We start from the raw sequence: 12109 nt of genomic DNA on the forward strand, positions 1-12109 counted from the left end.
TGACTTGTTGGTGCACATGTAGCCTGTTTTAGAGAAGTGTAAGAGCTTCCATTGTCTGCTTATATGCCCCCTTCATTTATCCCATGGTTCTGACTTGGTGTACAGGGAGAATACTGTAAGGACAGTCCATGTTCTGAATTATGTCGCTGTACATTTCAAAAGTGCTGAACAAATAGTTATATTGACTATGTCCGTCCTAGCTCGCTCATTAATGTCTTAATTACGGATTACCTCTTATACGCTCGTCGTCCCTTTATGCTATATTTTGTACATCTCAATTGTCAATAGAAACCATGTTTGTTTAAGCAAGTCAGCCATGTCAGCTATGTTTTTTTAAAGGCAGTAAATGAGCCTGAATAAACTGTTTCAAACAAGCCAAACAAGGCTCCCCTGATAGCCAGGTTTAACAGTGGTAAGTTGTTGGGACAGCTTTATGTAGGCCCTAACAGTTTGACGAAACCGTTATAGTCCAATTAATGTATTGTTTAGTGTTGTGTTGTGGCTTTGCTGGCATGCATCTAAAAAACATTGGGGGGAGTTTGCCCCACCAAGATTTATATACTAAAATCGCCACTGAATGGGTGCAATACTCAACTAGCGCACCTATAAACAGTTGTATACGAGACTGACCGAGCCCGGAATGCCCACTGCCCACTAACTGGGGGACACAGGTGTTCCCAAGCAAATCCACCACCTTTTCTTAATTCCAGGCACACAAGATGATGTGGTTGGAGCTTGATAGTGTTCCTCTATTCTCATGCTCTGCATTGACACTGGGTTGGTACAGCATTTTAACAAGAAAATTAAGGTTACAGCCTGTGGTATTTATGACGTGGTGAAAAGTATGTGTGTGCGTACGTGCATACATGTTAATGTGGGTGTGTAATATTTCTACTAAGGGAGAGATATTGACTGGATGGAGGAATACACTGATACGTTTATCATGTTGATAAAAGCAGTGACACCTGGTAGAGGAACTATTTATATGATGACAAGGATAGAAAAACCTGAATGAATGAATCTTTGTTAAATCACTGGTTTAGGCCTGGTAGGATTGCTAAGTAGATTTGAGCTCTTTATCTCTGCCTGATGGCAGTACATCATAGTACCATCTTCAGGGCACTGTACCCTTGACTTGTTTGTCTGTTGCTTTGTCTCAACATTCATCTGTGAATCTTAGCTGATGTAATTGCCATTGTATACATACCTTTCAGGACTGTGGGCTGCTTCAACTTTCTTCAGAGATTGGCAGATTTCATCTTTAGCCTTTAAAATGTCTAAAACACAGACCTAAACACCTCCCAAATCGATGTCTCTGGGATCATACTGTACCTACCTTATTTCCCCTTGTGCACCTTTATTGTATAATTGTTATATGTTGATCTATGGTTTATAGAATATGGGTTTTAAATTCTATGAAGAAGGCTAATGTTTGCACTTTGTACACTAGCATAACAAGCAAAATAAGAATGATGTTTTGCTTACTAGAACTACAATGTGCATTCTTATGGCATCCAGTCATTTCCGTCTCTTTTGCTAATCATTAATGTACCTTGTGATTTTTGACAATATTAACCGATAGAGATGTACTTTGTACTTACGGTCCTCTAATGGATTGACTCTAGTCTCCAGACATGCTCATGTTACTGACAACATTGCAACTCAATAATCCCTGACTGGGAGGTTCATTACAGTATGCTGTGTGCACCATTTAATTGAGATACTGTATTTTACACACACTATGATAGACATATGCTGCTGACTTTAAGCATTGCCTGTCATTACAGTAACTTTCATGGTCGGAATATTATTATGATTATGACAGTGTGATATCATTATGGTACAACAATAAAAAAATCTTATGTCCTTTCTAATTAAGCTCCTAGGTGTAGTTCATGTGAAATGTTTAACTCCTGACAGCCTGATAACAGAGCCCATTAGAACAGTGTTTTAATCCAGGGAGGGGGAGAATACTGTAGGTTCTGAGTAGTTTGTTAATGGGAGCAAGAGCTCAAGCTGCCCGGTGATTCAGGGCTGTAACAGAAGCCTTATCTCAGCCATAAAGAATAGAGTTTTCACTGGGTTTTCATTCCCTTTAATATCCCAGCACTTGTACATTTCTCTAATCTTACTGTCTGTGGAGTCTTCTGTGTATGGAGTCTATTGTGTGTGACTGTTTGCTGACCTTTAGAGACAGGAAGCTGACTGACATTAAAGATCACTCACAATCATTCACACATGATCAACCTGGATGGTCAGTCCTCTTCATGTATGGCAAACATGTATGGCAAATTTGCTACTATACTGAACAAAAATATAAATCATCATGCAACAATTTTAACGGTTTTACTGAGTAATATGTTCATATAAGGAAATCAGTCAATTGAAATAAATAAATTAGGCCCTAATATATGGATTTCACATGACTGGGCAGGGGTACCAGGCCCACCCACTGGGGAGCCAGGCCTCCACAACATTTTAGAGAAGTAAGCTTTTTGTACATATGGAAACATTCTGGGATCTTTTATTTCAGCACATGAAACATGGGACCAACACTTTACATGTTGCATTTTTCAGTATAGACTTGAATAAATAAAATGTAAACGTAAGCAATGTTGCTGGCCTTTTCTAATCTCCGGAGTGTTTGGGCTATATTAAATAGACTACAAGCACTTTATTCATGTAGCAACACTTATGATGCCATGACAACATAATCAGACCTCTATGAACTAAATAAACAAATTGTTACATAAAGATTAGAGAAATGTACAAGTGCCGGGATATTAAAGGGAATGAAAACCCAGTGAAAACTCTATTCTTTATGGCTGAGATAAGGCTTCTGTTACAGCCCTGAATCACCGGGCAGCTTGAGCTCTTGCTCCCATTAACAAACTACTCAGAACCTACAGTATTCTCCCCCTCCCTGACTGATGCATTGGCTGCATTGTTCTGTGTTATGTGACCTCAATTAGTAAAACCAAGGACCTACCTCCCCAGTTTCGACAAAAGAAGCAAAGGTAATCTTATCTTAAAACCAATCAATACTAGCATTGTTATGACAGTTTATCTTGTCGTGTCTCTCGTGCTATGGCCTGGAGCTTGCATAATGTTTGTTCTAAGATTTTGAGCCTTTTCTGTACTTTTCTGTTTTCTTTGTTTATGGCGTGAACTTCACATCAAAGATATCCAAGAGAAAGGCCTACAGAAGCTATTATGTGTGAATGAAAGATAACTACTACAATAGGTCCAGTTTGTGGAATATTTCTATTCAAACTAAAACCTCTTAACTAGTTAAAGAAGATTGAAATGTATTTGCTGACTGAATGTTCCAATTCCACATTGCTAATGCAGAGGATAAAGATGGTTTATTTCACCCTCAATATCAATCAGCCATGGTTGTTTATCATAAAGATAGGTCTATCTCTCATACAATTCAGACAGGTTATATCCTTAAATGAAACTAACATAAACGATGACACAGATTAATCCCGATCAAGAGCAAACAATCTCCCCCAGGTTGCCACTTCCTGATACGCCTGGGCCAAAGGCTACATACTTGTATCAGAACGGTATAAAAGGTGAGCTGTATTCTCTTTCAGACACCGATCCAGTGTCTCACTGAGGACCAGGTAGGACTTTGGCTATATGTTTTTATTAACATTATTATTGCATTATAGTTTTACTATCACCCAGCCATCAGTTACAAACTTTTAGGTACAATAATTGCAACACATTAAACTCGAAGCTGGACAGTGCAAACGCACTCAGACAACTTTAGCCACACACAACATTCTAACCACCATGGTTTGTTCTATTCAATGAAAATGATTATTTTTTCCAGGTGCCTCTTTGGTTTTGTAAGGAGAGGCCGTGTAACTACAAACTCATCATGGCCCAACTAACACTTCTCGTTGGTAAGTCAAATTCTGGCAATGGAATATTTTTAGACATTTTCAGTGGTGTAAAGTACTTAAGTATAAAATACTTTAAAGCACTACTTGAGTCGTTTTTTGGGTTATCTGTACTTAACTATTTATATTTTTGACAACTTTTACTTTTACTCCACTACTTCCCGAAAGAAAATAATGTACTTTCCACTCCATACATTTTCCCTGACACCAAAAAGTACTTGTTCCATTTTGAATGCTTAGCAGGACAGGAAAATACAGCAATTCAAGCACCTAAAGAGACAATCCCTGGTCATACCTACTGCCTATGATCTGACGGACTCACTAAACACAAATGGTTTGTTTGTAAATTATGTCTGAGTGTTGGAGTGAGCCCCTGGCTATCCGTAAATTAAAAAAATTTAAAAAAGGAATTTTAAATTATTTATACTTTTACTTTTGATACTTAAGTATATTTAAAACCAAATACTTTTTTGACTTTTACTCAAGCAGGATTTTACTGGGTGACTTTCACTTGAGTCATTTTCTATTAAGGTATCTTTACTTTTACTCAAGGAAAAGCTAGAGCTGCCCCGGTCAACTGTAAGTGCTGTTATAGTGAAGTGGAAATGTCTAGGAGCAACAACGGCTCAGCCGCGAAATGGTAGGCCACACAAGCTCACAGAACAGGACCGTGGAGTGCTGAAGCGTGTAAAAACTGTCTGTCCTCGGTTCAAAATTGCCTCTGGAAGCAGCGTCAGCACAATAACTGTTTGTCGGGAGCTTCATGAAATGGCCTTCAGTGGCCGAGCAGCAAGCCTAAGATCACCATACGCGATGCCAAGCGTTGGCTGAAGTGGTGTAAAGCTCACTGCCATTGGACTCTGGAGCAGTGGAAATGCATTCTCTGGAGTGATGAATCACGCTTCACCATCTGGCATTCCGCTGGACGAATCTGGGTTTGGTGGTTGCCATGAGAACGCTGCCTCCCCGAATGTATAGGTCAACTGTAAAGTTTGGTGGAGGAGGAATTAAGCTCTGGGGCTGTATTTCATGGTTTGGGCTAGGCCCTTTAGTTCCAGTGTAGGGACATTTTAACGGGTACATTCTAGACAGTTCTGTGCTTCCAACTTTGTGGCAACAGTTTGGGGAAGGTCCTTTCCTGTTTCAGCATGACAATGCCCCCGTGCACAAAGCGAGGTCCATACAGAAATGGTTTGTTGAGATCGGTGTGGAAGACCTTGACTGGCCTGCACAGAAGCCTGATCTCAACCCCATTGAACACCTTTGGGATGAATTGTAAAGCCGACTGCGAGTCAAGCCTAATCGCACAACATTATTGCCCGACCTCACTAATGCTCTTATGGCTGAATGGAAGCAAGTCCCCGCAGCAATGTCCAGACATTTATTGGAAAGCCTTCCCAGAAGAGTGGAGGCTGTTATAGCAGAAAAGTGGGGAATAACTTCATATTAATGCCCATGATTTTAGAATGAGATGTTCGACAAGCATGTGTCCAAATACTTTTGGTCATGTAGGGTACTTTGTTAACTGCAAGCAAATAAGCTTGTTTGATTCGTCTAATGAACAAATGTTTCATTTCTGTTTCAGGACTGTCCGTTTTGATGTGTCTTCAAATGGGCAAGTTTTGTAGTTCTTACAGCATTACTCTTGATGTCTCTCCAAACTTAATTGTACTGTAGCTACCACAATTAGGATATTGTTAAGTAACATTCATAGGGAGAAAATAAATAACTTACTGTTGAATAACATTGCTCAGTACATAGCATACAACATTGATATAATCCTAGACAAAGTCATTGTCAATGTCTCTGTCTATCACTTTGTTCTGATGGGAGCCTGATACTAGTATTTTAAATCCTCAACAGTGTCATCAACCAAACTGGTGTGCTACTTCACCAACTGGTCCCAGTACAGACCAGGCACTGGGAAATATCTGCCGGCCAATGTGGACCCCAACCTCTGCACTCATCTGATCTATGCCTTCTCAATGATCAACCACAACAACGAGCTAGTCACCTACGAGTGGAACGATGATGTTCTCTACCAATCCTTCAATGGGCTGAAGAAGCAGTGAGGTTTAGCTGCTGAGCTATATGATGTCTTATGTTCTCCATCAGCACTTTGTGCATTTTACAATCATTATTTGTGCATTTACAATCATATTCACATTTCTCTTTAAATGCATTGAAATTAAATGTGTTGATGAATCTTTCTTGTCTTGGAAAGAAATCCTGCACTGAAGACCCTGTTGGCAGTTGGTGGATGGAACTTTGGGTCCAGCCAGTGAGTATTGTTGTCATATAGCCATGATTAAGTTGTTCATGTTTCAATGTATTTTACTGAAAGAAATACACATGTTCTTAAGTATCTATTGGTCATTATGCTTTTCCAATGAATAATAACAATTACAAGTATTATGATTACTGACACTGAATAACTTTTCAGGTTCACCATCATGGTGTCAACACCTGCCAATCGCCAGAAGTTCATCCAGTCATCCATCAGTTTCCTGAGAATGTATGGCTTTGATGGCCTGGACCTGGACTGGGAGTACCCTGGAGCACGAGGGAGCCCCCCAGAGGACAAGAAAAGGTTTACACTGCTGTGCAGGGTCAGTTTGACATTCACAGCCACAGTAATAATCTGGAAAGCATTATATTTGGATCCTGAGTAACAGTTTTAATGGGGCACCATAATAATTATGTTCAACTTTAACTGATCCAGCACAATGTCGTCATAATATTATTTCATACCATTAACAAAATACACTGTCTCATTTGGTTCTGGGGTCCAGGAGTTGCTCAAGGCATTTGAGAAGGAAGCCGCTGACACCAGCAGACCAAGGCTGCTGGTCACAGCTGCAGTGGCTGCTGGGAAGGGAAACATTGATAACGGTTATGAAATTGCAGAGGTCGCAAAGTGAGTTCAAAGGTTAAAACAGAGGGCCTTCATTCACCATAGGTGATAGGTATAGTAATAATTCTTGTGAAGGTTCATCATTTACCAGTTGGTGTTTTCCATGTTAAATTTCGTGACCTTTGGCCTTGTGTGACTGTGTAACAGATACTTGGACTTAATCAATGTGATGTCCTATGACATGGGTGGAGCCTGGGACCCATTCACACGCCACAACAGTCCCCTTTACCGTGGTGCTTCAGATGCAGAGGAAGGAGAGCACAAGTATTTCAACGTTGTGAGTAAAATATATTAAACTTTACAATATTTTTAAAACTACTTTGAAACCATAAATAATTTAGAAACTATTTTAGAAACTGTTAACTATTTGTCAAATAGTTGTTGAATGTTTACTCCTTTTCCAAAGGACTTTGCCATGAAGTACTGGAGGGACCAGGGCACCCCTGTTGAGAAGCTGATGATGGGTTTCGCCACCTATGGGCGCACATTCCGCACTGTCTCTGGAGACAATGGTGTTGGAGCCAGAACAAGTGGACCAGCCTCTGCTGGACCCTATACCCGCGAGGCCGGCTTCTGGTCCTATTATGAGGTCAGGGAGAGAGGTCAAAGTTCAAAACTACAAATACAGTTGTCTCTAGTGGAGCGTTCTCCCAACTCTACCAATGTGGAAGTAATTAACATGATATGTTTTGGAACCAGGAGATGTGAAACACTTGTAGGATGTAAAAAATAGATTAACACAATACATCAATGCACACTTTCAATATACTGTACTCAGGGCCAATTCAAAACAAAGGTATTCTTTATGTAAAGAATACTCATGACATGTTTATTTTTATTTTCCACCAGATCTGTACTTTCCTGAATGGAGCAACTGTTGAGTTGATTGAGGATCAGATGGTTCCCTTTGCCACCAAAGGAAATGAGTGGGTGGGATATGACAACTGGGAAAGCTTTGAAATAAAGGTACGGTATCATATTACTTAATACACTGCCAAAAAGAAATCTCCTTTCAGTTGATTGCTGTCAATTCTAGCAGTCGAATGTCTATTGCTCATTTCAACCCTAATATCTTTGTTATTAATTACATGGTGATTGGTAGAAGGCTATATGGTTTCAGGAAATAAAATATTTGGTCATTTTATAGGCACGCTATCTAAAAGAGAACAAGTTTGGAGGGGCCATGATCTGGGCTCTGGATCTGGATGACTTTGCTGGACAATTCTGTGGGCAGGGCAACTATCCCCTGATCAGCCATCTGCGTTATCTTCTGGCCTCAGGTACGCAGCCATTACTAGAGCACTGAGGTGTTTGTCTCATAAGAGGTTTGGTTGGTATAACAATGACATTGTATCATTCCACGCTTGACAATAACACACTGTGTTTTATAGATTTGCCACCCCTTCCTTCCACAACACGTCCGCCACCCCTTCCTTCCACAACACGTCCGCCACCGCTGCCAGGAACTACCACCAGCAGTGTGCCCGCCACCACCTCCACTCCTCTGCCCGGCAGTGGCTTCTGTGGAGGGAAAGCTGACGGCCTGTACCGTAACAAGGAAGACCTTAATGCCTTCTACCAGTGCGCCAGTGGACACACCTACCTCCAGAAGTGCGCCGCTAACCTTATCTTCAACGAGAAATGCAAGTGCTGTGACTGGAATTTGTAGAACACGAGCTCCGCATAGGTGTTTTCTGTTAATGTACACATTGTAGCCTGAGTAACTGATATACTGTATACTGTTTACCTCAGTTTCATGGTACCAAGGCTAGTTTAGATTTAAATTATAAAATATCCACTCCAATTACAACGGAATAATACAAAAAATAAAGTATTTGTAATGTTTTTATGTAATGGTTATTGATGCTGCTCATTGTGACTCGATTCCCAGAGATTGTAATCTCTTCCTTTCATTTGAAATGTTGGAAACCTTTGTTTGTTGTTACACCGTTTAACCCAACTGTAAAGTACTTCAAGTAGTTAGTATAAGTCACGCGTCAAAACTCATTCCACAAGGTGTCTTCAGGTTTTCGCTCCTCCCCTGTACTTGATTGATGAATTCAATCAATCAAATGTATTTATAAAGCCCTTCTTACATCAGCTGATGTCACAAAGTGCTGTACAGAAACCAAGCCTAAAACCCCAAACAGCAAGCAATGCAGGTGTAGAAGCACGGTGGCTAGGAAAAACTCCCTAGAAAGAAACCTAGAGAGGAACCAGGCTACGAGGTGTGGCCAGTCCTCTTCTGGCTGTGCCGGTTGGAGATTATAACAGAACATGGCCAAGATGTTTAAATGTTCATAGATGACCAGCAGGGTCAAATAATAATAATCACAGTGGTTGTAGGGGGTGAAACAGGTCAGCACCTCAGGAGTAAATGTCAGTTGGCTTTTTATTTTGACCCCCTTTTCTCTCCAATTTCGTGGTATCCAATTGTTAGTAGTTACTATCTTGTCTCATCGCTAAAACTCCCTTACGAGCTCTGGAGAGCTGCAGGTCGAAAGCCATGTGTCCTCCGAAACACAACCCAACCAAGCCGCACAACTTCTTAACACAGCGCGCATCCAACCCGGAAGCCAGCCGCACCAATGTGTCGGAGGAAACACCGTGCACCTGGCGACCTGGTTAGCGTGCACTGCGCCCGGCCTGCCACAGGAGTCGCTAGTGCCCGATGAGACAAGGATATCCCTACCGGCCAAACCCTCCCTAACCTGGTCACGACCGGCTGCGACACAGCCTCTGGTGGCACTGCTAGCACTGTGATGCAGTACCCTAGACCACTGCGCCACCCTGGAGGCCGTCAGTTGGCTTTTTATAGCGGATCATTCAGAGTATCTCTCCTGGGCCAGACTACACTCAATCATAGGACCTACTGAAGAGATGAGTCTTCAATAAAGACTTAAAGGTCTAGACAGAGTCTCCGTCTCTCACATGGATAGGCAGACCATTCCATAAAAATTTGGCTTTATCGGAGAAAGCCCTGCTTCCTGCTGTTTGCTTAGAAATTCTAGGGACAGTAAGGAGGCCTTCGTCTTGTGACCGTAGAGTATGTGTAGGTATGTGTATGGCAGGACCAAATCGGAAAGATAGGTAGGAGCAAGCCAATGTAATATTCTGTAGGTTAACAGTAAAACCATGAAATCAGCCCAAGCCTTAACAGAAAGCCAGTGTAGAGAGGCTAGCACTGGAGTAATATGATCACATTTTTTGGTTCTAGTCAAGATTCTAGCAGCCATGTTTAACACAAACTGAAGTTTATTTAGTGCTTTATCCGGATAACCGGAAAGTAGAGCATTGCAGAAGTCTATCCTAGAAGTGAAAAAAGCATGGATTAATTTTTCTGCACCATTTTTGGACAGAAAGTCAGATTTTTGCAATGTTACGTAGATGGAAAAAAGCTGTCCTTGAAACAGTCTTGATATGTTCGTCAAAAGAGAGATCAGGGTCCAGAGTAACGCCAAGGTCCTTCACAGTTTTTTTTGAGAGGAATGGGAGATTTGATATAGGCCGATAGTTTTTTATATTTTCTGGGTCAAGGTTCGGCTTTTTCAAGAGAGGCCTTATTACTGGCACTTTTAGTGAGTTTGGTACACATCTGGTGGATAGGAAGCCGTTTATTTTGTTCAACATAGGTGGGCCAAGCACAGGAAGCAGCTCTTTCAGTAGTTTAGTTGGAATAGGATCCAGTATGCAGCTTGAAGGTTTAGAGGCCATGACTATTTTCATCATTGTGTCAAGAGATATAGTATTAAAAAACTTGAGTGTCTCTTGATCCTAGGTCCTGGCAGTGTTGTGCAGACTCAGGACAACTGAGCTTTGGAGAAATACGCAGATTTAAAGAGGAGTTTGCATGATCTAACGATCATGATCTTTTCTTCAAAGAAGTTCATGAATTTATCACTGCTGAAGTGAAAGCCATCCTCTCTTGGGGAATGCTGCTTTTTAGTTAGCTTTGCGAGTGTCAATAATAAATGTTGGATTCTTCTTATTTTCCTCAATTACGTTGGAAAAATAGGGTGATCGAGCAGCAGTGAGGGCTCTTCGATACTGCACGGTACTGTCTTTCCAAGCTAATCGGAAGACTTCCAGTTTGGTGTAGCAACATTTTCGTTCCAATTGTCTGGAAGCTTGCTTCAGGGCTCAGGAATTTTCTGTATACCAGGGAGCTAGTTTCTTATGACTAATGTTTTTTGTTTTTAGGGGGTGCGACTGCATCTAGGGTATTACGCAAGATGAGGGCACCCCTCCAGCTTGGATGGAGTCCGTCACTCCTCAGCAGGCCAGGCTTGGTCCTGTTAATCTACAAATTCTATCTTTTGAGGTGCAGAAAACAGTTTTCAACCAGCGATTGAGTTGTGAGACTCTGCTGTAGAGCTAGCTCATCACTCCCCCTATCTGGAAGGGGGCCAGAGACAATTACTTGATGCCAACATCTTTCTAGCTGATTTACACGCTGAAGCTACAGTATGTTGCACTTGGTGACTGATTCATCCTAACATTCTTGGTGCCGACGTGGATGACAATATCCTTATAATTTACATTCGCCAGTTTCATCCTTAGCCTGCACCATCTTCAGATTAGCTTTAACGTTGGTAGCCCTCCACCTGGAAAACAGTGTATGATCGCTGGATGATTCATTTAAAGTCTAATGCTGCGGGTAATGGAGTTGCCAATGACTAGGGTTTTCAATTTGTCAGAACTAATGGTGGGAGGCTTCAGCGTCTCAGACCCAGTAACGGGAGAGACCAGAGAGACACGGACTCTTTTAACTCGCTGCTTAATGGGGAGAACAGGTTGAAAGTTTCTGTCGGTTGAATGAGCGATACCGGTTGAGCATTCCGACAGCATTTCTTTCCAGAAACCATGAGAAAATTGTCCGGCCGTGGGGACTGTGCAAGGGGATTTATACTAACTACCGGTACATATTGGTGGCACAGACGCTGTTTCATCCTAAATTACCCTTGCCTAACGATTTTGTCTGAAGCTGGACTTGCAGCAGGGCGATCCTCGCCATAAGGCGATCGTTCTCCTGTATATTATGAGTACAACGACTGCAATTAGAAGGCATAATGTTAATGTTACTACTTTGCGTTTGCTGGTGGAGGTCCTGACAAATCACATCCAGATAAAGCGTCCGGGATGAAAAAGTTGAATGAAGAAAGTTGAGCAAGGGAAAAATAAAAAATATAAAATGGTAATTAAAAAGTAAAAACAGTAAAGTTGGCAGGTAGCAAAGTAAGGTTAGCAATAAACCGCACAGCAGCATGTCTACAAGTTGTGACCG

General features: G+C 41.4%; 1 protein-coding gene across 1 annotated transcript; it reads left to right on the forward strand.

Annotated features, from left to right (window-relative positions):
- The first annotated feature begins 3585 nt into the window (after window positions 1-3585).
- LOC135528240 (acidic mammalian chitinase-like) lies at window positions 3586-8670 on the forward strand. Its single transcript, XM_064957187.1, has 12 exons — window positions 3586-3629; window positions 3842-3914; window positions 5497-5526; window positions 5775-5979; window positions 6136-6192; window positions 6355-6520; window positions 6704-6828; window positions 6973-7102; window positions 7232-7414; window positions 7675-7791; window positions 7973-8105; window positions 8217-8670. Exons 2-12 carry the CDS (start codon window positions 3890-3892, stop codon window positions 8492-8494), a joined length of 1449 nt encoding a protein of 482 aa, XP_064813259.1. The 5' UTR covers window positions 3586-3629; window positions 3842-3889; the 3' UTR covers window positions 8495-8670.
- Window positions 8671-12109: the final 3439 nt, after the last annotated feature.

This window comes from Oncorhynchus masou, chromosome 33, assembly GCF_036934945.1.
Source record: "Oncorhynchus masou masou isolate Uvic2021 chromosome 33, UVic_Omas_1.1, whole genome shotgun sequence".
Classification (NCBI taxonomy): Eukaryota; Metazoa; Chordata; class Actinopteri; order Salmoniformes; family Salmonidae; genus Oncorhynchus; species Oncorhynchus masou.

Bases quoted from the DNA above. Each gene is read 5' to 3' on its own strand.
- LOC135528240 (XM_064957187.1), top strand. From the start codon at position 3,890: ATGGCCCAACTAACACTTCTCGTTG. The intron at 7,103-7,231 runs GTGAGTAAAATA...CCTTTTCCAAAG, and splicing joins AGCACAAGTATTTCAACGTT to GACTTTGCCATGAAGTACTG. The intron at 8,106-8,216 runs GTACGCAGCCAT...TGTGTTTTATAG, and splicing joins GCGTTATCTTCTGGCCTCAG to ATTTGCCACCCCTTCCTTCC.